This window comes from Rhinopithecus bieti, unplaced genomic scaffold (genome assembly GCF_001698545.2).
Source record: "Rhinopithecus bieti isolate Rb0 unplaced genomic scaffold, ASM169854v2 scaffold_16234, whole genome shotgun sequence".
Lineage (NCBI taxonomy): Eukaryota > Metazoa > Chordata > Mammalia > Primates > Cercopithecidae > Rhinopithecus > Rhinopithecus bieti.
In genome coordinates this window covers 1085630-1112114 of record NW_016808946.1, presented here as the reverse complement: position 1 = coordinate 1112114, position 26485 = coordinate 1085630, and the positions used below count along the sequence as shown (strand labels likewise).

Sequence of the window (26485 nt, the reverse complement as noted above, 5' to 3'; positions counted from 1 at the left end):
AAAAAAAAAAAAAGCTATAGGAAGTCAGGAGTGCTTGGGAACACTACCCAGTGGTGTAGGCTCTAAGTTTTTTCTCTGCACAGCTTGCAGCTGGGACCAAGAGAAGAAGCCAGACCTAAGAATTCTAATGCAACTTTAAAACATGTACCCTGTAATATCTGATACACACAAAAGAATATAACACTGATTTAAGTTATAAGAACAGGAATACAATGAGTAATTCTAAACCTGCCTGATTTACTAGCTAAAACTTTCCAGACACCACTGAAGCTAGCCATGTGTTCCTCCCCAGCCCAGAGGTAACCATTATCCTAAACCTAGTGTTTATCAGAACTCAAACCTCCTATGGGATATGGAAAGCTGAGGACATGTGCTTCCGAAATCAGGACTACATTTCAGCTTTACTCGCAGGCAAGGATGGCTGTGCAAGATCCAGCCAATGGGGAGGAAGTGGAAGTGACGTCGGCAATTTCCAAGAGGCGTCCTTAGAAGCCAGCCTGCCCTTTTCCTGCCTTCTCCCTGCTCTCGCTGGCTGGACAGCAGGTGGGATAGCTGGAGCTGAAGCATTCACACTGCACCACGAGACGGATGCCAGTCAGTCAGAAATGCAGAGCAGTGAGGCAGAGCAGAGTCCCTGCAGACCACAGAGCCTCCTGGCAGCCTGGGTCGCCTACATTTATGTAATAGAGAAAAATTCTTCTATTTATTTAAGCCACTCTTTTTCGGAGTTTTCTGTCACCTGTAGCAGAATTTTTTTTTCTTTTTTTTTTGAGACGGAGTCTCGCTCTGTCGCCCAGGCTGGAGTGCAGTGGCCGGATCTCAGCTCACTGCAAGCTCCGCCTCCCGGGTTTACGCCATTCTCCTGCCTCAGCCTCCCGAGTAGCTGGGACTACAGGCGACCGCCACCTCGCCCGGCTAGTTTTTTGTATTTTTTTTAGTAGAGACGGGGTTTCACCGTGTTAGCCAGGATGGTCTCGATCGCTTGACCTCGTGATCCGCCCGTCTCGGCCTCCCAAAGTGCTGGGATTACAGGCTTGAGCCACCGCGCCCAGCCTGTAGCAGCATTTTCTAAAACGAATACACTGTCAGCACAGCCAGAATCCTAACTGCCATCAACACCAAAGACTTTTAATGGTCCAAGAAACCTAAGGAAAGGATTGCTTCATTTCAGTTCCTTCCCGTGATACTTGCCCTCTTCAACATCCGCAAATGGCATTTATCCGGCCCCTACATGGCACCACACCAGGCAGAACACACAGCAACAAAAAGGAGAGGCTGCTTGCTAATCCAAACCGGCACCACGGACAAAAGAAAACACAATTTCCTCAACATTAGAGAAATACTTTCTTCATATACAAACCAGTAACTTACAGGTAGCAAAAAGAGAGATTTGTCTGCTAAACCAGAAGAGAAAGAAATGGAAGCATGAGAGAGAAATGGAAGAGACAGAGAGAGGTGGAGGTGACATTTGCCATTTTGCTTTCTGATGGGAACACGGAGGCTGCCCATGCATGTTTTCTGTTTACTGTCACCTCCGTATCATTTACGCGCAGGCTACCCTGGCCCTGGACCTTTGCTGTTCCCTCTCCATAGTAATGCCTTCCTTGACGCCTTGGGTCTGCCTTATGGCTGACTGATCTTCAAAGCCAGTTCAAGTCCTGCCCCTTCCAGAAAGCCTTGCCTAAGACTAGCATTCTGGGAATTTCCTTTGTTCTCAAATTCTGAAAGCTCTCAACATTCTCACCATGCAAGGTGACATGGGATGGTCTTCCCTGCCTTTCTCCAAGCAATGGAGGGCTTCCTTCTAGGATGAACAGCAGCTCCTGAAGGCAGGTCCCATCCCCTACTTCTTCCATAGCCCTCCCAGAGCAGTCTGTACCAGCTGAGCTCACACACCACATCACGGACCGGTCATCAGGGCAGCTCGCCCACATGACAGCCCTTCCATTCTCCAGCACGTTTCCACCCCTGTTTATCCATTCCACAAGCATTTCTAGAATACCTGCTCAGTCAGAGCCTCAGGCCACTAGATTTTTTTTAAGCCTCAGAACTCACAGTTTAGTAGGGGAGACACTGGTATAAATGTTTAAGTACAGTGGGGCGGGGTGGGGAGTCTAGGGGCCTGCGGGGAGCTTCCCTCCAAGTCAGAATGGAGGCACTGGAAAGACTCCCTGGAGGAGTCAGTGTTGGCCCAACCCTGAAGAACAGCAATGAGCACACAGGGTGGGCATTACAGGCTTGGCACAGGAACAATAACCTCCGGCCGATGTCCCCCCCCCCCAATGTCTCCCCTAACTAACCTCATGGCACCTGCCGAGATGACACAAATAATTTTAATATTAGTCTAAGAATAAAATGGCCAAATAGGTAGTATGGCCACAAAAATAATTAGATGATGTACTTCAAAGTAAAACATCACTGTGCTTTTGGCTGTCCTCTGTCGGGGTTGACAGAACCACCCTTTCTCCAGCTATTTCTTCTGACTCTCTCATCCCATGCTCCAGCCACTCTGAACAACCCAGAGTTTCTTTCTTTCGTTTTGGTTTTTTAGAGACAGGGCCTTGCTCTGGCACCCAGGCTGGAGTGCAGTGGTACAATCATGGTTCACTGCGGACTCAACCTCCTGGGCTCAAGCAATCCTCCCACCTCAGCCTCCCAAGTACATGCACCACCATGCCTGGCTACTTTTGGTTTTAAAATTTTTTTCAAAGAGATGGCATCTCACTGTGTTGCCCAGGCTGGTCTTGAACTCCTTCAAAGTGCTCCTCCCATCTTCAAAGTGCTCCTCCCATCTCGGACTCCCAAAGATTTGGGATTACAGGCGCCGCATCCAACAACCTGGAATTTCTTAAATTCATCAGTTTCACATCTATGTGCTTTTGTGTTAGCCTGGAATGCTCTTGTCTATCCTGTCTGATCACTGAACCAATCAGCCTGCCACATCCAGTTAGACATCTACTCTCTGAAGCTTCTCATCACCTCTTCTGTGTCACCGTCTTCACCGGGGTCACCTGACAGGCTCTGCTGTGTTGGCCTAACCGTCTTTCCTACCAGACAGGAGCAACCAGAGAGAGTGACCAGGCCTTGTTAATCTCTTTAGCCCAGGGGTCTGGCACACAGTAGGCATTCAATAACAATGCTTGCTCAGTGAATTAAGATAATCACAGATAAGTTTATGTTACTACACAGGGCTATAAAAAAAGTAAACAGAGGAATAACTCACTCTCTCTCAGGATTTCTAATCAAATGGTTCAAAACCTTTCACGGGCCTCAGACACTGACATCCTATTTTAAGAAGAGGCAACTGAAGCTCTAGTTCGTCTTTGAAGGGGCTTAAATTGTTTTATCAAAGACAGTGGAGGGAAAATGTTCAAATCTAAGAAGAAATTATTACCCTACAAAATTTACACTGGTCCTGTTTATATCTCAAAGCTTCTTGTCTCTCTGGGAGGAAGAAGACAAATCAGCTTGGCGTGAATCAATCAACCAGCATTTATCAGGCGTCTGCTCAGGACTTGGCTGGGCCTGCACCTATACAAATGCACTGACGCCTGATGTAAAGTCAGACAAGAAGAAACCAAAATGAGAAATGGAGAAAGTCAAATCTTCCCTCGAATCACAGCCTGACTTCTCCTGAACTGTACCAACGTTCTTCTAACTCCCGAGAACACTGGTTTATGCTCACACCAGGTGACACCAAGCTTCCCCTTGGTGCCAACCTCCTATCACTTTCACAAAAGCCTTCCCTGACTCTAGCCCACCTTAATTCTTCTCTTTTCTGCATTTCAGAATTTCAGAATTTCTTGTCTGTATAATTAATTTTGGCATTAAATCACAACATCTTATATTATTATCCTTTTCTGAAGAGTTTATCTAATCTTTCCCAAAGAGCTGGCAAGATGCTTAAAGATCAGGTTTTGGATCTCTCGCATGATACCGTACTGAGCGTATAGTAGATGGTTAATAAAAATACTGAGAAATTGAACTGTTACTATTCGGGCAGGTCTCTACATTCTCTCTGCCAACACTGGCATTTGCTAACATCTCAAAGTCAACCACATTCACCAAAGAACAGAGATGCCAAAAGAGGCATCCAGTGGCACACCTGCCACTGAGCAGGTGGGCCAGCAAGTTCAAAGGTAAAGAGCACTGGGCTCCCTGGGGTGGTCTTGGAAAAGCTGCCCTACCCTGAGACCTGAGTGTTTGGGGCTAGGCCCAGGGGATCCCATTTTCTAGGCTTGGGCTCAGAGATGGAATGTCCGTAAAAAGCCAAGAAATGGGAAGGAAAGGGCTGCTGGGGATCTAGATGTAAAATCGGCAGGAACACACATGAACGGAGGCCATAAATCCCTCCCAGACGCAGACAATGCCTCAGTGATAAGCATGCAGATTGCGCACCTAGTTCAGAAACTCCCCTGAGTTTGCTTGTAATTAAGGGGGTAAGAAAGGTAAAAAAAATATATAAACCCAATTAATCATTTAAATATTTAAAGTCAGATTTTTCCCTCACTCCAGGATTAGTATATTTCATAACGCCAGCAGCAGACAGCCCTGGTTTTTACTGGGGTTCATTTTAGAGCATGTTTAAACTAGTCAGATTGAGTGATGCTTCCAGCAACTAATCGCATGTCAAATAAAAGATATTTTATGTAATAAATTACCGCTACAAGTAATTCAAATGTCATTTATCAGTTTTATTATCAGTCAGGCAAAGTCTTGTTTCTCTATATTAATCAAAATCAAGCTTTTTTTTTTTTTAAGCAGTTTTGACACCTCTTGGCAAAAGTACAGAAGTGAAGAGGTAGAGTGACCCCCGGAGCTGAGAAGAGCAGTGTAACGGAACGAGAAGAATGAAGCTCAATGACGACAACTAAAAACTTCAGGTGTTTAAAATGATCATTACCATTGTTTTTACACTAGTGTCAAAGCAGGAAGGAGTCTGTGTCTAAGAACATGTATCTTATTTTAGGGCTGGGAGGCTCTTAAAATATTCCTACCTAAATACCTCAACATGTAATGCTTTTTCTCAGAACCATCTGGACATGAGAATGATTTAAATGACTGAACTGCCCCTCCCCATCCCATTCTTTTGCCTCTTTCAGAAAGACTAGCAGTTTAACCCTTTGTGTCTATGGAAAGTAGGTGAACACATGACGTTTTAGGCCAACTCTGTGATCAACCAGAACAATTTGTTCTGAGTAAGAAGTTTCCAAGTAGCCGAGAGACCTGTCCTGTGTTAAGCCACTGGAGGAAACAGCTGGAATAGAACAGATGTGCATCTTAGAAAATTCTGCACCCCAGCTGCCACTGCCTATCATCAACAAATCCCATTACATGGCTGGGCCCAGGGACACAACTAAAGAAAAAGTGTGGAGACTCAGCCTTTGGCTAAAAAGAAGCACCTAAAGTCAGCTTAGGACCCAAAGCAACTACAGTGGATTCGAAAAAATGCTGGCCAGGAAGGAGAAAGGAGCCCCAAGCTGACAAGTCACAAGTGCTAACACAGTAGCCCGAATACAGAACAAGGCTCACCACTCCCTGCAGTGGGTCACCCAGGCAAGGCACTGACAGACTGACACACTTGAGCACACACTCCCTGGCCTCCCCCATTCAGCCTTGTGTGGACAGCCAAAGGAGGAGATTTCTAAATAAGATCTGTAACACTGACAGCAGATTCCAACCCACTGGCTGGCTCTTCAGCAAGTCTGGAGAAGAGAAGGCCTTTTTGGCTCTACCGCCAAGATCACACCTGCCTGGCTGCAGCTAAGCTGGATGAAAGGAGTGCTGAGGTGAGGGAAAGAAGGTAGCTTCAGACCAGGTACTGGGGGATCAAAACAAATCTGTCATTTTAAAATATGCCTTTTGAAATCTGATATCTAACAATTTTTTTTAGACAGAGTCTTGCTCTTGTCGCCCAGGCTGGAGTGCAATGGCATGATTTCGGCTCACTGCAACCTCTGTCTCCTGGGTTCAAGCAATTCTCCTGCCTCAGCCTCCTGAGTAGCTGGGAATACAGGCACCTGCCACCACGCCTGGCTAATTTTGTATTTTATCAGAGACGGGGTTTGCCACGTTGTCCAGGCTGCTCTCGAACTCCTGACCTCAAGTGATCCGCCTGCCTTGGCCTCCCAAAGTGCTGGGATTACAGGCATGAGCCACCGCACCCGGCCTGTTTGTTTTTTTGAGATGGAGTTTCGCTCTTGTTGCCCAGGCTGGTCTCGAATTCCCGACCTCACGATCCGCCCGCCTTGGCCTCCCAAAGTGCTGGGATTACTGGCATGAGACACCGCGCCCAGCCTTAAAATCTGATATCTAACAGTTTTAAATCATTTATTGAAAAAATATAACTTCTGAGAATAACAATTAAAATGACAATTACAGAAAGGGCATTTTGAAAGATTACAGATCCAATGTTGAGTTTCTTTTTTTCCTTTTTTTTTTTTTTTGTGAGACAGAGTCTCGCTTTGTCACCTGGGCTGGAGTGCAGTGGCGCGATTCTGGCTCACTGCAACCTCCGCCTCCTGGGTTCAAGCAGTTCTCCTGCCTCAGCCCCCCGAGGAGCTGGGATTACAGGCGACTGCTACCACGCCCAGCTAATGTTTTGTATTTTTAGTAGAGACAGGGTTTCACCACGTTGGCCAGGCTGGTCTCGAACTCCTGACCTCAAGTGATCTGCCTGCCTTGGCCTCCCAAAGTGCCAGGATTACAGGCGTGAGCCACCGTGCCTGGCTTGTTTGTTTGAGATGGAGTTTCACTCTTGTTGCCCAGGCTGGTCTTGAACTCCTGACCTCATGATCTGCCTGCCTCCCAAAGTGCTGGGATTACAGGCATGAACTACCACACCTGGCCTTAAAATCTGATATCTAACAGTTTTAAATCATTTTTTGAAAAAAATAAAACTTCTGAGAATAAAAATTAAAATGATAATTATAGAAAAGGCATTTTGAGAGATTACAGATCCAATGCTGAGTTTATTTATTTATTTATAGACAGAGTCTCACTCTGTCACCTAGGCTGGAGTGCAGTGGTGTGATCGTGGCTCACTGCAACCTCTGCCTCTTGGGTTTAAGTGATTCTCTTGCCTCTGCCCCCGGAGGAGCTGGGATTACAGGCACATGCCACCACGCATGGCTAATTTTTTTTTTTTTTAGAGACGGAGTCTCGCTCTGTCACCCAGGCTGGAGTGCAATGGCTCGATCTCAGCTCACTGCAAGCTCTGCCTCCCGGGCTCACGCCATTCTCTTGCCTCAGCCTCCCAAGTAGCTGGAACTACAGGCGCCCACCACCACGCCTGGCTAATTTTTTTGTATTTTTAGTAGAGACAGGGTTTCACCACGTTGGCCAGGCTCGTTTTGAACTCCTGACCTCAAGTGATCCACCCGCCTTGGCCTCCCAAAGTGCTGGGATTACAGGCATGAGCCACCACGCCTGGCCTGTTTTTTTGAGACAGAGTTTCACTCCTGTTGCCCAGGCTGGAGTGCAGTGACACGATCTCGGCTCACTGCAACCTCCACCTCCCGGGTTCAAACAAGTCTCCTTCCTCAGCCTCCTGAGTAGCTGGGATTACAGGCGCCTACCACCACATCTGGCTAATTTTTTGTATTTTTAGTAGAGACACGGTTTCATCATGTTGGCCAGGCTGGTTTCGAACTCCTGACCTTAGGTGATCTGCCCGCCTCAACCTCCCAAAGTGCAGGGATTACAGGCGTGAGCCACTGTGCCCAGCCCAATGCTGAGTTTCATTAAAGAAACAAAATGGAGCTATTTTCCATAGCTTTGTAGTCAATTTTAGCCTTTTAAAACTTTTTATAAGTGATTTCAAGGAGGGCTTCTGGCTGCATTTTGGACGTATGCATTTATAACTCACTTGAAGAAACTTTATTCCTACAGTAGCTTTCATTTAAGAACAACGGAAGACCCCTCTTGGGTCATGATCTCGTATGATAATTAAATGTAACATTCAAAAAGGACCTTTATGTTTTAACCTGAAATTCCCTAACAGACTGCTACTACATGAATGTACAAGGTATAGCCAGGACAAAGGAGGGAGGGAAATGGAGGCTGACCTAAACTTACAAATATTAACTTAAAAAAATAAAATTGGGAGACAGGTTATTGCAGTGAGCAAACAAGAATGCACCCATGAGTCAGACGTTCACGTTGTTTTTAGTGAAACAGTAACATTCAAAAGCAATGGTATGAGGAGATGGGAACAGAATCAATAAATACTTGTACAGGTTTTCTGCATGTAACCAAAATACCTGAAACAACAATAAAATCATTTATTCCGATCCCTTGTCTCTTCTTAAACCTTTGTAACATATTTCAAAAAGTTTGTCTAGAAGACTGAGGTGTGTCACATTCCTTGGGAAATACCCAAGAGCTTTCTGCTGCTCCCAGTTTCTCCCGGTTTGCTAAGTCTGGGAGATACAGAACACTGCCCTTTGGCCAGAGTCCTAAATTCCAATGAAGGTTAAGCAGGAGTTTGAGCGGGTGACTTACTGTATGGCTGAGATATGAGGTGAGGGGGCTGGACAGGAACCACCTGTGTGGCTGGGCCCAAGGACGAAGGCTCATCGGCAGCAGTGCCCGACTGCTGGAAGGCCATATCAATCTCTTCATCTGTCAGTCCTGGGGAGAAGAGGACATCATTACAGGTGAGTACCTTTTGCCAGTGTCCATAGCTGCAACAGAATCTTCACTGAGCAAAGACCTTTACAGCCATAGAATGCTTCGCATCCTAGTAAGTTGCCTCCCCGATTTCAGATTCTCCGGAACCTCTCTCAGTTGCAATTTAACCTTAAGCGACAGAATATTAGCCTCAACACTGCTTCCAAATGTGGCTCATTCAATTTCCTTAATTTATCCTTGAGTTTATTGCTGCTTCTGAAGTCGCTCCGTACTGCAATTCTCCATTCTTCCCCCGAAAACAGATACCATCAACTGCAAATGTGGCTCATTTTAATCTGTAATGGTGTTAAAAAAAAAAGAGGGGAAAAAACTAACAATAATGCATGAAAACAGACAGGGAAACAAAAAACTAATTATTGGGTGAGACGACTAATTAGTCTAGATCGTTTCTGAAGACGGGAATAATTTGCTTTATTTTATGACAAATGCAGAAATAAAAAGAAAAATCAGGACTGACTGTGATTAGTATGAATGGGATATAGAATGTAAAGAAGAAAATAAAACAAGAAAACAGATCAAAACAAGGCCAGGCCCAAACTTTCAGATGATTATTACTCTAGCCTATCATACGCTGCCTGTATTGCCTTTGGCTAGTTTTTCTTTTCCCTTTTTTAAATCCTCCCAACACTCTAAACCACACCATACATGGGACATCAGGAAGCAGCAGGGCGCCATCTGCAGTGGCTATGCCATGGGGAGAGGATTTGCCCACAGAAGAATAAAAGGCAAATGAAAACCCAGAAAGGCCGCATTTCCAGTGGGGCCACAGCTGGGATATTTCTACCGGGTCTGAGCCAATTTGGGACACTGACTCTTGGGAGGAGTAAGAGAGCCCCAAGCCACCCAAAGAACAGAACGAAATGTGGCGCTCAAGTATGAAAGGAGTGGTCGCACGGTGCCAGCTCAGGAAGTAGCTGTGTGTACAGAGGTGCTGCAGCTGCTGAGAGTGGGAAAAGCAGGTGGGAGGTCACTGCTAGTCTGCAAAAGACCACTCGGCCGGCCCGTGCTGTTCCGGGAATCCCAACATCCAAGCGAGCCGCAACACAGAGCTTTTAAACTAGAGCCGAGAGCTTTTCCACATCTGGTCAGCAGCTCTCCATTAGAGGCCCACAGCATGGTATATTTGCCCCTGGGGGTAGATGAAGTACAAGGAGGTTCTGAGGGATCAGCATCTTCAAAAGCATGGTGCCTCATACTCTGTGCCTAGGGGCTAATAGATGGTGCACATTAATGCTTTAAAGCACAGCTCTGCCCTGCACCATACTGGCATGTGAGTTGACTGCAGCCAGCCCTCAAACTTTTCATGCCCTATCACAGCCAGTCAAAGGAAAATGCCCAAACTTTTCTAAACAGCTCTAGACTCTTTTCCCTTCTCTGTGCTGAGGATTTGAGGACTGTCCCCATTTAAAACTGCAGCTGTTCCCCTCTTTACCCTCTTCACACAGTGGAGCTGGCCAAGGGCAGGCACGGCCACACCACTGGGAAGTCTGAAGAGCCACCGGGTTGCCCTGATAGCACCATGCTCTCAAAAGATTGGTAGGCTGGATGAAAATGCTTCCAGGGTTCATAGCGCATCACGTACCACCTTCCGAAGACAAAAGCTGAAGGTCAATAGAGTGGAGCTAGAGAGGGGGTGCTTGCTGCAAAGGGACTGCTTTACCCATAATTTCACCTCCCGAGAAGAACAGGGACGGGACCAACAGGCACGCCAGGCAACAACAGAGGATACACCCGCCCTGAGTTTGTGCCTGTCGGGTTCCAGCTTGTGTAGTGACTGCCGATCGCTCCTACTAAATAAGAAGGGGAACCCCTTTTGGAGCCCTAGTGGGAAAGACATTGTTTTAACCAGTTCATAATCAGCCATTAGAGAAGCAAGCAGCATCTGCGATGTCAGCACAGGCTGATGGTCACTGGTACACTACGGAATTTTATAAACCTGGTGGTTCGTGTGCCTTGTCAGCCGCTGGCTGCAAATGAGGATAATTTTCCCAAAAGGAGCATTCAGTTGCATTCTCATTTTCCCTTTTGGCTCTTTCAAATATAAACAAGTACAATAATGTTTAACACTGGGGAAATATACAGTAAGCTACAGGCTGTGCTGCGGCCCTGAGAGCTGGAGCTGGTTAAAGGGACAGGACTCCCTGCCCGTAGCTCTGCCCTCTGGCCCTGAGCTTTTATGAAGCCTATTTTCCTAATAAAACATGTTCCTCGCATTATCGCAGCCGAGCCCACTAGTGAGACCACAGTTGAAAGGGCATCAGTACTTCCTTCCAAGCTCTTGTTTTTCAGGGACCTTATTATTTGAGGCTCAAAATTTATATTGGCTGAAATTCTGATATCCGTGGTTCTCTGGAAGAGTCAGGATTTTGATTTAGTTATGGGAAATGAATCCTTTCTCTTCTTTTAAAAAATAAGCGTTTTAACAATCTCACAGAATCATATTCAGCGCCGGGCCATTATCCCGGTCACTGCCCTTGTTTAACAGATAAGAAACCTGAGGCCCAAGGAGGGTAAAAACGATGCCCCACATCCTACTTGTAGAGAGTGGTGATGCGATGGGCACCCAAGGCTCTCCGTCTTCAGCCCAGTGACTTTCCACTACACCAGAGTCACAGAAGATCAAATGGCAGACTCAAACTATGTCCTAGGTCTTCAGTCTTGTTAAAGAGCTTCAGAGAAGGAGTACATTTTCTTCTCCCTACCCCGCCACTCTCATCTACAGGAAGGAGTCAGTGAATATTGTTTTGGGGCTACATTGAAACAACACAGGAACTTAACCCCTGGCTCCTATCTGTAAATGATACCTGGACAGCTTTTTGAACAATACTAGAGTGAAAAAGATAGAATGTCCTCGCCTTGTTCTCGTTCTAATATTCTAACCCCAAATCAAGTCCAAATGCCTGTCACAGACTTCCCTGGGTGTCATCTTCCTCTGGAATGTCCCCACCTTAGGCAGAGCTGGCCGGCTTCAGGACTGCATTTACAGGACTCAGGTGATTCATTTGGAACTTAGGGAGACTGAGTGGGAACACCCACCTGTCTCCAGATCACAACTAGTTATCTGCCCAGTCATTGGCTCTTGGTGCTGCGATGACCCTGCCCTCAGGGTCAAAGTGCTGCCATGGAGCCAACATAGGACATCCAGGTGCCCTAGCCCCATCCTTCCCACCCCTGCCAAGACAAACTGCTGAGCTTAGATTGAGACCTTGCAGAATCCAAAAGGTTAAAAGGAATAATAAAGGAAACTGCCAATTGTAAGTGAATTATATTTGGCTCTGAAAGCTGAGGCACAGGCTATATTATAAAAGGCATCTCTCTTTGCGTTGTTTACCATTACCCTGACTAATGCAGACCTTTTTTTTTTTTTGGTTTTAAATAATCTCATGCAAATTAGACACACACACTTCCTTCCAGTTGATTGCTATCTGCGAGGAATAATCTAACCGCAGAGGGACGGAGCAACGGCTGAGCCGGCAGAGAGCTGGAAGCAAAGGGCTTCACCGTCCTGCAAGCCTCCTCCCTCCTCTATTCATCTAAGTCTTCCTTTAGCTGCTACCTTTGGAAGAATTGTCAATTTTAATAAAGCCCCAAATGTTCTTTTAGTTGAGGCATCAATATGCATTACCTGATACCACTAGCACCAAGCCTTTAGATGTTCTTCCTATAACTTCTTTTCTGCCACTTGGTGATTTTCAAGAGCTACCAGCTCCCCAACCCCCAGCCACCCAGTCTACAGCACTGACAATTAAAATACATTATTGATAGAGAATAACACTAAGAAATTCCCATTCAGTTGCTCTCTCCACTCACTAGCTCTAGTCAGGAGGAGGAGAAAGGGACGGAGGGAGCTTCTCTGAGAGGAGGGGAGGCGAAGAGGGTGTGGGCTGATTCTCACAGGTAAAGAGGCCTTTTCACATCCTAGATGCCTGATATGCAAAACTGAGAGCTCTCAATTCAAACCAAACTCTCTGAAGGAGGATTCCATGTGCCCAGAGTAGGGGCGGACTTCTTGTTCTCTCAGTTCTCTAGAATCTACTGGCAAAAACCTCCGGAAGAGCTCCCTGGACCAGGAGATGACTCCTGCCCTTGTCATCAAGGGCAGGAGCTGGGCCAAGCATCTCTTCTCCAGGGTGGGCTTTTTTTTTAAAGGACAGAACAAGAGAGCTACATCCTATTGATTAATAAAAGCCCGGTGTCACTGCTGCCGTGTTGGACCTGCATGGCCGCAGGGCTGCCATACTTGCCTATTTTTATTCCCTAGAAGATAAACAAATTTGCTTTCTTTTTCTCAAGGTTTCTGTTCAAATGCAAACAAAACCGAACTGATTGACTTTGTGAGCTGCAGGGGACTGGCTGTGATTGTGGTGCTCTAGGGTCTTTTCCCACGACTCAAACCAGGGACCCGGAAGGGCTGTCTTTTCTCTGCGGGACAGGCCGTGCAAGGGTTTCTCAGGATAAGTAACCTCAGCACTGTCCCCAGTGACCGCTGGGCACGGCCACGGGGCCTGGCCCTGTGCAGGTGAAGCAGAAAGACAGATGACAGAAGACAGCAGTGTTCTCTTCATCTTTCAGGTCAAACAACAACCAGGACGGAAGGGTGAGGAAGAGTTTGAAAATAAGCAAGGTAATGAACTCCTGCCAGCGCCTTCCTGCTCAGCTCTAGTTTTATTATAAAAATGTGGCGTCTGACTGGGATCATGGGAACCGGGCCAAGGGGCCAGCGGCAAAGGGTGGCAGTCAAGGGCTGGTCACTGAGACCTCTTCCTCCCCGCTCCACAGCCCCTGTATTTCTAGGACTTGGCCAATTCATCTGGGACTCACAGACACTGAGAGGGGGTCACCTCTCTCAGAACAACTAAGTTATCTGCCCCGGCACACTCTAGCAGGAGATGAGGCAGAGAAGACAGCTGGCTAAAAATACTCCCCAAATTAAAAGAAAAAATCAACTCTCTCAGAAAAGGTTCAGGGAGGGGAAGGGGAAAAGGGTATTTTTATTTTATTTTATGAACATTTTGTTGGAACAGTAGAGTACAATAAGGACTCTCAGAGCCTCTAAAAGTCGTGGGATGACCTGGAGACCCCTATTTCCCAGTGCCTTGTATAAAATTGAATTTTTTAAACATAAATTACACGTAATGACGACACTGTAAAAACTAACAGTAATGGAAAGCTGTGCTGTATTTCATTAGCCTGTATTATTCCGTGCCACCTGATCCAGCCGGGCCTTGTTTATGAGTTAGTGTGTTAGCAGATGCCGATGGAAGCATTTGCTTCGACCTTGCTCTTCTCATTGGGGCATGAAATTACGACGGCAGCACCTTGATATTACAGCCATAAATACAGTAAACTGCAAATTTAAGCCAACGGCTCCTATTGTCTCTGAACATAAAGCTGATCGGTATTTATTTAAAAGGAGAACAAAAAAAATATTATATATCACCTTGTTTATGGGGCCTCCCCCACCCACTTTCTTATCCCCTCCCCCAGCCCCCCAACCTGTCTAATTCACTTGGTTAAAATATTAAGCAAATAAGCCAAACACTTTTTCCTCCACTGATTAACTATTCCCAAGCAGTGAAAACAGTTTCTGAGAAAACTAGTTCCAAATGTCATTACCCTGAATGAAAGAGTTTTTATAAGAATTGATCTGATGGGGAGTGGCGGGGGGGCTGGTTCCCATCATCTTAATATTGATATGTAAATTCAAGAACAAGACCTGAGACTTTTCCCTCTCCTTAAAATNGTCTAATTCACTTGGTTAAAATATTAAGCAAATAAGCCAAACACTTTTCCTCCACTGATTAACTATTCCCAAGCAGTGAAAACAGTTTCTGAGAAAACTAGTTCCAAATGTCATTACCCTGAATGAAAGAGTTTTATAAGAATTGATCTGATGGGGAGTGGCGGGGGGGCTGGTTCCCATCATCTTAATATTGATATGTAAATTCAAGAACAAGACCTGAGACTTTTCCCTCTCCTTAAAATGAGGGAAGTTCAAACAACAGGAGAAAAAGTTGCTGATGATGTCCTGAAGCTGAATGTCCTCTCGGTATCCTTCTAGAAATCGTGAGGCAGAAACATTATTTCAAAAAGCAGCAAAACACTGCCTCCTGCCACCTAAGGAAAGAAAGAAAGATATCTAACCAAGAAGATAATTCTCAGCTCAACACAGAGAGCTGGGGCACCTCTCATTAAAACTTGCACCAATCCCTCCTTATCCCAGTGAACCATAAAGACAATATATCCTTTAAATACATTAAATGTGGAAGAAAAATAAACACAAAGACAAAAGGACACTGGATATCACCCAGCCACATCTCCCAGTATAAATCACTGAGTAAAAAGGCCAGTGCAAAATGTATTTCACTGCTAGCTGAAAGACTGAGAAACTAGCAGGCTTGTTCCACTTGAAGCCTAAAGAGAAGGCAGGTCTGCTTTCCTAATGTCAACAGAAGAGGCAAAGAGGGATGTAAAAACTCAACCAAGTCCAAGTTTGGAGGTTTCAAAGGGCTAGTGGTGGAAACCATGGAACAACAGCAGGCAAGCTCAGAAGGCCATTTGAGCAGTGAATTAAATGCGAGTTTGGGGGAGCAGTTTAATTCCAAAGCGGACAGGCTGGGTTCACGGGGTCCAGTGCTCAGCAGTTTCAATGACACAGCCAAATCAACCAAGATCGAAAGTTTCTGTACATTTACTTTTGATAGGTTATTCCACAAGGCAGACGTACTCCCTTGGAGCCCTAAATTATATCAGACACACCAGTCATTGAGCTTAGCTCCTTCCGCATAAGGAGGAAACTTTCCTATAAAATTTATTGAGCTTCTCTGGGGAGTAGTATAACTGGTGAACAAGACAGAAGTGAGCTGCCCCTCTGTGTAACACAAATTGAGATCTCTCATATGAAAGACTGGGAGGGTTTCCAATCAGCATCCATGATGTCTATTTTTAGATCTATATAATCTAAAGGAATTTTTTCTTTTTTCTTTTAATCCCTCTCTGCTAAGTTAGAAACAAAAACAAAGAGAAGTTATTTTCGATATTTGATCAATTCCAGAGGATTAATAGCAGTTAATATATAGTTATAATGGTTATTAATATAGTTGCAGCTGCCACAGACAGCAGGTCTTTGGCATCAGGTAGAGAAGTCAGCCCTTCCCACGGTATACTAAGTAGGTCCTAGGGAAGAAACTGTGTCCCTAAAGACCAAGCGGATGGTAATCAGGAATCTCTGCTCCTTAAATGCCAAGTAAGCCAAACGTGTGTTTGTGCATGCGTGGAAAAGTCAAATTGATAAACACTTTCAGAGATACTTAAATCTTGCTCCTGTTTCAGAAGAGGTCATGAAGGGTGGTTTAAAAAAAGAAATCAACTTGCTTTTGACAACCAAACAAAGAAATTCAGAACTGCAAGAAAAATTGGAGTTTATCTGACTTCTCTCCTGTTCTTTTCCTTTTCTTCCTTCTGTTTTATAGATCAAGAAGAAGGGACAGAGAGAGGGGACAGGGACTTGCCCACAGCCCATGTGAGCCCCAGAACTGGATTCTCACACGGGGCTCCCTGTGCTGGGCAGGGGCAGGGGGCAGGGAGCATGGGCAGCCTGACACACCTGCTGCCCTCTGCGACTTGACACAGTCTGCATATTTTAAATAAGCGAACTCTCAGAATCAACACCCCCGAAAGAAGAAAGCCAAAGAGAACATCGGGAGCATTGGGGAAAACTAGCATTGGGGAAAGGTACAGAGAAGTCTACACACACACGCACACACACGCGCACACACACACACACACACACACACACACACACACACGCTGTGTATATACCTGAAAGAAGAGGAGGACAGGAAACTGGTAACACTGGTTATAGAGAGGACTAGTCTAGTCGCTGGCGAACAGAGATTGAAGAACACTTTTCAATGCATAGCCTTATGAATTTTGTTCCCTGTTAATAGATTTCTGATTCAAATAGATACATTTAAGAACAAAGAAAATATGTGGGGAAAACTAACCAACCAACCAGACTTGATCCTTAACAAAATCACTTACAATGGTTAACCCCATTTTCTGGAAGAGAAAACTAAGACAGAAAAGATACAAAGCCAAGCCTGGGAGCTGGGATTATAACAGAAAGACGTCCACAATTTCTAACTTCTTGCTTAACCCATTGTGGCTGTGACCACAGCAGCCAAGTACAAGGTGGCTTTTTTTTTTTAATGTGTTTTTAAAAGGCAGACATCTGTTCTATTTTGACACATCCTGGCTGCCCAAATGTTTCTTTCAGCTCTAAATATTTGCTTCACCAATGGAAATGTTTCCATCACTGCAACAAAACAAACATTTGCTTTGGGATGGGAGGGCTAGCCATACGCTGTCTCATATGTTCTTTGAAACAGCCTGATTTGGGAAACAACTCCACTATAGGACACGAATCAAGGTGGAGATTTTTTTGTTCCTTTAAGAAAACCTTGTCACAAGAGTTTGGTGCACTAGGGCACGCTCTTTAGTCACTCAGCTGGATGTTATAAATGTTCCTTTGGGGTTTTCTTCTACATCTTGAATCTTAAGCATGTGATCAGAAGGTCTATTATTGGGCATTCAGCTTACTTCCTGAAGATTTCAGCTACCATGCAGCCATCAGATGTTCTTGCAAGTCCTCACATTAATCTGATATTAACACATGAAAACATGCTATGTCCTAATAGGTCAATACGTAAATTACTTTGTCACCACCTAGTCGTGTAGCTCAAATGAATCTGGTATTGGTTGCTACTGTCAACATTATTAGTATTGAGATAAATATGTAGCACTCAACCAAATCCATAAATATTTGAGTGCTTATTTTGCTAGGCAGTGTAAGAGTGCAAGATCTCATTTTCCCTACCTGTTAAATGGGAGCCTCCCTAGGACCCCTTCCTCCCAGTTTCTTATGTTGAATGAGTTTTGTCTGTTTCTCTGTCTACAATGCATAATAGGTAGAGTATATAGAATAATATAGATATATATAGACATAACAAAGTAACATGTCAACTGCAGAAAACATGGAAAATAAAGAAAACCACGCACGCACACACACACACACACACACACACAAATCATTCATATTTCCACTCTTCACTCAAAGTAACGGCCAAGTGTATTAAGCCCACGTGTAGCAGAGGGTTTTAGTTCTTTACATCTTTAACTCTTTGAGCTCCATGCTAACCCTGTGCAGGCCCGCCGAGGGGCACGACACAAGGTTTGCAGGCCCACAGTTTTGTTTGCAGGCTCACGGTTTTGTTTGCAGGCTCACAGTTTTGTGGCACCTCCGAGCAGTGCCAGAAGTAGGCACTTGATTCTCCCCATTTACAGGGGAGGGGCCTGAGGCTCACAGACATGAACTGGCCTATCTGAGCTCTCTCTGCTGCAGGGTGGAGGGCCGGGCTCGGACCCCAGCCCCAGGCTCCTCAGCACTACTCTATACAGCATGGGGCGGGGGGTGGAATATTCCAAATCTCATTCAAGCTGAAAGGTAACACTGACATCTCTGACTTTCAGCTTATCATTCAGACGTATTGGCAAAGTTATTAAGACTGGATTTCTTCAAATTAAAAACTGCTTTTAAACATGAGGATGGCCAATGCCAGTGAGGGTGCTGTGGAAGACACTTCAGCACTCTATCGCAAGAGTTTTAAAAATGTTCATACCTTTGACTCAATTATTTTGCTTCTAAGAAATAATAAAATAATGTAGTAAAAGACTTATGCAGAAAGATGGTTCATTAGCCGGGCGCAGTGGCTCACGCCTGTAATCCCAACACTTTGGGAGGCCAAGGCGGGCAGACTGCTTGAGCTCAGGAGTTTGAGACCAGCCTGGGCAACACAGTGAGACCCCCATCTCTACAAACAACAACAACAAAAACCCTACAAAAATTAGCTGGGCATGGTGGTGCACACCTGTAGTGCCAGCTACTTGGGAGGCTGAGGTGGGGATTGCTTCAGCCCAGGAGGTTCAAGGTTTGAATTCAACTTACCCTCTGAATTCAACTTACACTTGCTCAGCAGGGGAGAGAGAGGGAAATTACACTACACCTGGTGGGGGTGGGGACAGGCTCACCATTTCACTCCACAAGTGCTGCATCTTCCAGTGAGCACAAGACGGGATGTTTGAACCCGCTGTGCCTTCATTACCTCATTCCAACACACCCTTGCAGTCTGAGCACTGTGTCACAGGCTATTCTCCCCCACATGGCTTGGCACTCGTATGCGATGCAGACTATGTCATCTGGTATTAAACCAAAGATCTGTTTCAGTGTGAAGGAAAATGTGGGCTCTACTGGACTTACTGAGAGAACACCTTTTCTAAGGGATTTTTAACAATTATTTTAAAAATTAATATTTAAAAAAATATTTGTATTATATAAAGTTCTAAAGATATAAAAGGGTATACAGTAGCCCACCCTTATCTGTGGGGGGATTCATTCTAAGACACTCAGTGAATGCCTGAAACTGCAGATAATACAAAATTCTATACATTGTATGCACAAATTTTTTTTCCTCTTTCACAATTTCATGGATAGATTTGTTCGTACAATAGATTTTTAGCAACCTCAGCATATGTTTTTTTTTTCTTTCCTTATTAACTCAAGAGCATTCTCCATTTCACTTAAAGGAAGCACTTTACGGCTTCTCTTTGACATATCTGAATTGCCAGCATCACTAGTCTTGCACATGGGGACAGTATTAAGTAACATAGAGCTTACTTGAACACAAGCACTTGGATACCATGACCATCGATCTGATCACCATGAGGGCTACTAAGTGACTGCCAGGTGGAGGCGTCCACAGCATGGATAAGCTGGACAAAGGGATGATCCACATCCCAGGTAGGAGAGCATGAGATTTCATCAAGCTACTCAGAATGGCACACAATTTACAACTCATGAATCATTTATTTCTGGAATTTTCCATTTAAACATTTTTAGACTTTGGTTCATCTCAGGTACCTGAAACCGTGAGAGGCAGAATATGGATAAGGGGGACCACCTTATTGTGAAAAGTCAGTCTCCTTCCCACTCCTGCCACCCTGTTACATCCTCCAGGGGCAACTGCTGCTAAAGTTTCTTATATAAAAAGCATACATGTAGCTGGGCACAGTGGTGGACACCTATAATCCCAGCTGCTTGGGAGGATGAGGCAAGAGGATTACTTGAGTCCAGGAGTTCAAATCTAGGCAACATAGTGAGACTCCATCCCTTTTTTTTTTTTTGAGACAGAGTCTTGCTTTTTACCCAGGCTGGAGCACCGTGGTGCGATCTCAGTTCACTGCAACCTTAGCCTCCTGGGTTCAAGCAATTCTCTGCCTCAGCCTCCCGAGTAGCTGGGATTACAGGCACCCACCACCACGCCCAGCTAATTTTTTCGTACTTTTAGTAGAGACAGGGTTTAACCATCTTGGCCAGGCTGGTCTTGAACTCCTGACCTCACAATCTACCCGCCTTGGCCTCCCAAAGTGCTGGGATTACAGGCATGAGCCACTGCGCCCGGCCAAGACTCCATCTCTTAAAAAAAAAAAAAAAAAAAGCACATGTGTCTATACATATGTGTGTACATCTGTATGTATATTTTTATACAAATGAAAGCATGCTATACACGCTGTTCTATACTTTGCTATTTTTAATTAGGTTATCTTGCAGGATACTCCATATTAGTATCTACAGAACTCTCTCATTCTATTTAATGGCTATATGGTTGGTATGGATGTACTATAATTTATTTAACATCCCCTACTGAACATTTACTCCTACAAACAAAGCCATAATAAAGGACCCTAAATATACCACTTGTTCATGTGTAACTATATCCCTAGGAATAGACTCAGATGTGTGCAGTTTTAATTTTAATAAGACCTGTCAAACCTTCTTCCAGGTTGTTTCCCACTCACATTCCTTCAACCTTGCCTACATGATGCTATCAAGCTTTTTATCTTTGCCATTCTAAAAGGTTAAAAAATTGTCTCATTATTATTATTATTATTTTGAGACAGAATCTCACTCTCACTCAGGCTGGTACCATATCGGCTCACTGCAACCTCTGCCTACCAGGTTCAAGCAATTCTCGTGCCTCAGCCTACGAGAAGGCGGGATTACAGGAGTGTGCCACCAGCCCTAATTTTTGTATTTTTGTAGAGACGGGGTTTCACTATGTTGGCCAGGCTGGTCTCGAACTTCTGGCCTCACGTGATCCATCTGCCTCGGCCTCCCAAAGTGCTGGGATTACAGGTGTGAGCCACCACGCATAGCCTCATTATAATTTTAAGTAAACTTTTGTTGGCATTGAATATATACAGAAAAGCATGTACATTTTTAAGTGTACAGCTTAACGAATTTTCCCATAGTGAACACACTTATGTAACTACCACTCAGATCAAAAAATAGAGTAACAGCCTCTAGCAACATCCCTTGTCTCCTCCCAGTCACCACCTAACTTCTAATACCACAGATTCAGTGTGCTTGCTTTTGAATTTTATATGTGTGGGATAATATGGAAAGCACTATTTGATAAACGGCTCCTTTTGTTCAACATTATCCTTGCGAGAGTCATCCGCGTTGCTATACGTAGCCACAGTTCATTCAAATTGTTGTATTGTATTCTTATACAGTAAAAGAATGTATCTATTTCCAGTTTTGGACCATCTATGAATAATGCTGCTATCAACATTCTTAGATATATTTTTTGAGGGGAAATGCTCGATCATAGAATGCACATCTTCTCAGCTTTAACAGATACTGCCAATAATGTCCAAAATGGTCACAGCAATTCACACTCCCACCAGCAGAGTAGGAGAGCTCTGGCTGTCCCACACCCAGCAGCAAAGTTCTCAGTCTTTTCCATTTTAGTCATTCTAGTGGGTGTGAAGGATAGCACATTCTGATTTCAATTTGCATTTCTCTGACAGCGAATGAGACTGAACACTTTTTGTTTGTTTATCGTCTTCAGTGAGTACAGCGTTCTACGTAATAAGGCAAGTTTGTTCATTGTGTTGTTGGAATCTGGATTGCTCTCTCTGTTTGTACTATCAAACATGGAGAGAGAAGTTTTGAAACGCCCCATGAGGATAGATTTGTCCAGTCCTCCTTCCAGGTCTGTCCGGGTTTGCTTTACGTATATTGAAGTTATGTTTATTAGGTGTGTAAGTATTTTGAAACGTTCATCTTGTTGGTGATTGACCATTTTATTATTCTGAAATTTTTCTATCTCTGACTCTACTTTTGTTTGTTTGTTTGTTTGTTTTGAGATGGGGTCTTGCCCTGTTGCCCAGGCTGGAGTTCAGTGGTGCGATCTCCACTCACCGCAACCTTCATCTCCCAGGTTCAAGCGATTCTCCTGCCTCAGACTCCCGAATAGCTGGGATTACAGGCGTGCACCACCGCATAGAGACAGGGTTTTGCCATGTTGGCCAGGCTGGTCTTGAACTCCTGACCTCAGGTGATTCACTCACCTGGGCCTCCCTAAGTGCTGGGATTACAGGTGTGAGCCACCACGCCTGGCCTTCTGACTCTACTTTTAAGACCACCTTGTCTGGTATTAGTACCGAGTCTCTTGTGGTTAGTGTTTGCATGGTATATCTTTTTCCATCACTGGTCATTTAATTCTTAAATACCTTTATACTAAAGTTGTGTCTGATGCAAGCAGCAAGTCTTTTAAATCTAATCTTGACCAACCACTTTTAATGGAGTATTTACTCCATTTATATATAACGTAAATGCTGAAATTTGGGGGTTTATATCTTTCATATTACAATTTGTTTTCCTTTTGACCTGTTTAGTGCTCTCTTTTCTCTCCTGTCTTCGTTTTAATTCAGTTTTTCCCTCTATTACCTTGTAGTCAACGTGGTTGCTGATGGATTTCTCTACTGCAAAGTTACTATCTTTTCTTTCATAGTTAATACACAGCTTGGAAAAGACACTTCGCTCTTTCTCTTCAAACTTTCATCTTCTCATTTTAGCACCCATCAATGGAACTTGTCTGCAACAATAATTACTGGATGTTTGCCTAATGGGGGATCCTCAATTAAGAGTGAAAGGGATTCTGAGACTAAAACACTTGCGAACCAATGCCCTAGACATCACAATATATCCTTTACTTACTATAGTGTGATATAAATGAGAAATTTTACCATTCCTCCAAAGATCCTCGCACATATAACACTTTCCCTCCACCCCTCCTTTCGTGTACTGGCATGCATTTCAACTATAATGTATGTTAAAATCCATAAGAAAGACATTCTTATTTTACACAGTCAATATTCACTGATATGTGTCCTTTTGTTTGTTCTTCATTCTTTCCTGCATTTCTGTGTTTCCGTGTAAGATTATTTTCTCTCTGCCTGAAAACTCCTTTAGTGTTTCTTTCAGTACAGTGTGCTGGTGATGACTTTTCTCTTTTTGTCTGCCTGGAAATGCTGTATTTTCCTTCACTTTTTAAAGACATTCTGTTAGGAAATAATTTCTGATTTACATAAAAGCTGCTGAAAGCATAGTACAAAGAATTCTCATACATCTTTCACCCAGGTTCTTTAAATGTTAAATTCATCACATTTGTTTTATTATTCTCTATTGATCTGTCTATACGATTATTTTCCCTGAACTGTTTGAGACTAAGTTACAGACATCACACCCTACCCCTTAAATATTTCAGTAAGCATGTCTTGATTTGGGTGGGAATGGGGGAAGCTCATGCTTGTATATAACCACAGCTTGTATATAACCACAGAATAATTATCAAAATCAAGAAGTTAACAATGTTACATTTATATCTATAGCTCAGATCTTTCCTCTGAACTTGATTCATAATATCCCTCTGCCCACCTGATACCTCCACTTGGATGTCTGATATCTCAAACTTAGTATGTCTAACACTGAACTCCTAATCTTGCCCTACCAAACGGCTCCATTCCTAGTTAATGACAACTCCAAACGTCTAGTCACACAAGGCCAAAAACCTTGGAGTCATCCTTAATTTCTACTTCTCTTTCATATCCAGATCCAACAATTCAGGCTATTCTGTTGGATTTACTTCCAAAAAATATCCAGGGAATCTGAGGCCATCTTAATACTAGACTAGTCTCCCAGCTTCCACCCTGGTGATCCTATTAAACCTTACATCAGATGGTATCACTCCTTGCTTAAAACACTGATGATTTTCCATTTTACTCAAAGTAAAACCAAAGTCCTCACCAAGACAATGTTGCCCTACACAACCTTACTTCCTGTGAACACTGTGACCTCGTCTCTCATTGTTATCCACCTGGCCTACCATTCTTGCTCCTGGAATTTGCCAGACACACTTCCTCTTCAAGCTTCTGCATCGGTCATTCCCTTTTCCTGAAACTCTTTCTACGCAGAAATCTGCATGGTTTGCTTCCTCGTTGTCTTCAAGTTTTTGCTCAAAATGTTATCTTAGAGGGGCCTTTCCAAACCATCCCATTTAAAATGGTAAATTCCTAAGAAGAATCCTCTATTGCTTTTACTCAACTTATGTTTATATTTTATTCTATTTACTGCCTTCTCCCTCCCACTCTACCATTACATTTGGGGTTATTTTATTCACTGCTATGTTCCTAGTACCTAAAACACATAGGTTCTACTGGCACCTAGTAGATATTCAATAAAAATGTGTAAAAAGTCAGGCGTGGTGGCTAATACCTGTAATCTCAGCACTTTGGGAGGCTGAGGCAGGAGGATCACTTGAGTACGGGATCAAGATGGGCCTGGACAACATAATGTGACCTCATCTTTTTTTAAAAAATAGCTGGGTGCAATGGTGTATATGTGTAGTCTCAGTTACCAGGGAGGCTGAAGCAGGAGGACTGCTTGAGCCCAGGAGGTCAAGGCTGCAGTGAGCCATGATTGCACCACTGCACTCCAGCCTGGGTGGCAGAGCAAGACCCTATCTCAAAAAAAAAAATAAAAAATAAAATAAAATAAAATAATAAAAAATTAAAAGTGTAGAAAGAATAAATAAATGGAAAACCCAAAATGTAAAAGTAATGTTCAGGTTTTGGGAGGTCCGGAAGGGCATGGAGAAAATCAGAGTCCTACCTTCTTGATTCTCTCTTTGCCCCTGAAATATCTCCTCAGAATCTCCAAGGATCCCCAGAAGTAAGTATAAAAACTGTTACCAGGCCAGGCGTGGTGGCTCATGGCTGTAATCCCAGTACTTTGGGAGGCCAAGTGGGGCAGATCACTTGAGGTTGAGAAGTTCAAGACCAGCCTGGCCAACATGGTAAAACTCCCGTCTCTACTAAAAATAAAGAAATTAGCCAGGCGTGATGGCAGGTGCCTGTAGTCCCAGCTACTCAGCAGGCCGGGGCAGCAGAATCACTTGAACCTGGGAGGCAGAGGTTGCAGTAAGCTGAGATTGTGCCACTGCACTCCAGCCTGGGCTACAGAGTGAGACTCCATCTCAAAACAAAACAAAACACAACAAAACAAAACAAAATGCCTGTTACCATATATTCACCCAGTACTAAAGCAAAGTAGTTTATTCATCAGCCCCTGATAAGTCTTATACTCTGGAGAGAGTCAGGCATTAGTCTTCTACCCCTGATGTTCCAGCCGTCAGAGTAGCTTCTTACCAACCCCACTCTGAGCTTGTCAGTTGTTCTAGGTTATCTCTTCCATCACCAAAGCTCCTCTGTGATCACCCTACGTAGTTTTCTACACCCTAGTTACTTTTCTACAGCAATTACTATCTAGATAATACTCCTCTGGTTGTCAAACATAGATGGCTTTATAACCTTTCTTTTATCTTATATGGTTTTCTGAGGATTTTGATGTTGTTGAACTTTTATTCTCTGCCTTATTCATTACTGTATCCCCAAAACCTAAAATACTGATCAACCCATAGTGGGCATTCACCAAATAACTGTTCAGTGTGTGCATAAATGCGAATAAAGCATACTGGTGCTTCATGGATTGCAGATTTTCAATAGCTATAAGATATGTTTGTAGCACTTGGTGAAAATCCCTTTTTTCCCCTCTTAAAAAAAAAGCTATTTATCATAAAACTCATTATCACTGTCATCATTAACATTTAAGATTATTCTTGGAGTTTCATCCTATGTAATAAAGCAGGAAATAAAATGTCTACGAATTAGAGACAAGTTTACAAAATAATAATTGACCATATAGCTATAAAATTTAATCATAAGAAAGTGGGATGGCAAGATATAGTATATAAAATTAAAAATCAGTAGCACTCCTATGTACCAGCAATAATTAAAAAATAAAATGAAGAGAAATTCCTTTCGTAGTAGCCATGAGAAATATAAAATTACTATAGCCTTACAAAATGTTAGATCAGTATAAAGAAATGTTGCAAAGAGAAATAAAGGGATACAAATGAAAAAGCCTTTTCAAACTAATTTATAAGTTTAACACAATTTTAATTTTAAAAACCCAATTATTTTAAATTATCTCAGATGTTCCTCAAGCTTATTTGGGAGAATGCACAAATAAGACTAACAAGGATCAGTCAGGCATGGTGGCTCACACCTGTAATCCCAGCACTTTGGGAGGCTAAGGTGGGTGGATCACGAGGTCAGGAGTTCAAGACCAGCCTGGCCAAGATGGTGAAGCTCTGTCTCTAATAAAAATACAAAAATCAGCAGTGTGTGGTGGCGGGTGCCTGTAATCCCAACTACTCGGGAGCCTGTGGTAGAGAACTGCTTGAAACCCAGAGATGCAGGTTGCAGTGAGCCGAGATTATACCACTGCACTCCAGCCTGGGGAACAGAGCCAGATTCTGTCTCAAAAAAA

The 26485-nt window shown here is 43.7% G+C and overlaps 1 protein-coding gene across 3 annotated transcripts in view; it reads right to left on the bottom strand.

The window, feature by feature from the left end:
* The window catches only part of PEX14 (peroxisomal biogenesis factor 14), a 163713-nt gene that overhangs the window by 21750 nt on the left and 115478 nt on the right, over positions 1 to 26485 (bottom strand). For all 3 annotated transcript variants that reach the window (XM_017887943.1, XM_017887944.1, XM_017887945.1), the window contains one exon: positions 8503 to 8631. In XM_017887943.1, coding sequence (XP_017743432.1) covers positions 8503 to 8631 — 129 coding nt within the window. The remainder of the gene's footprint in view (positions 1 to 8502; positions 8632 to 26485) is intronic.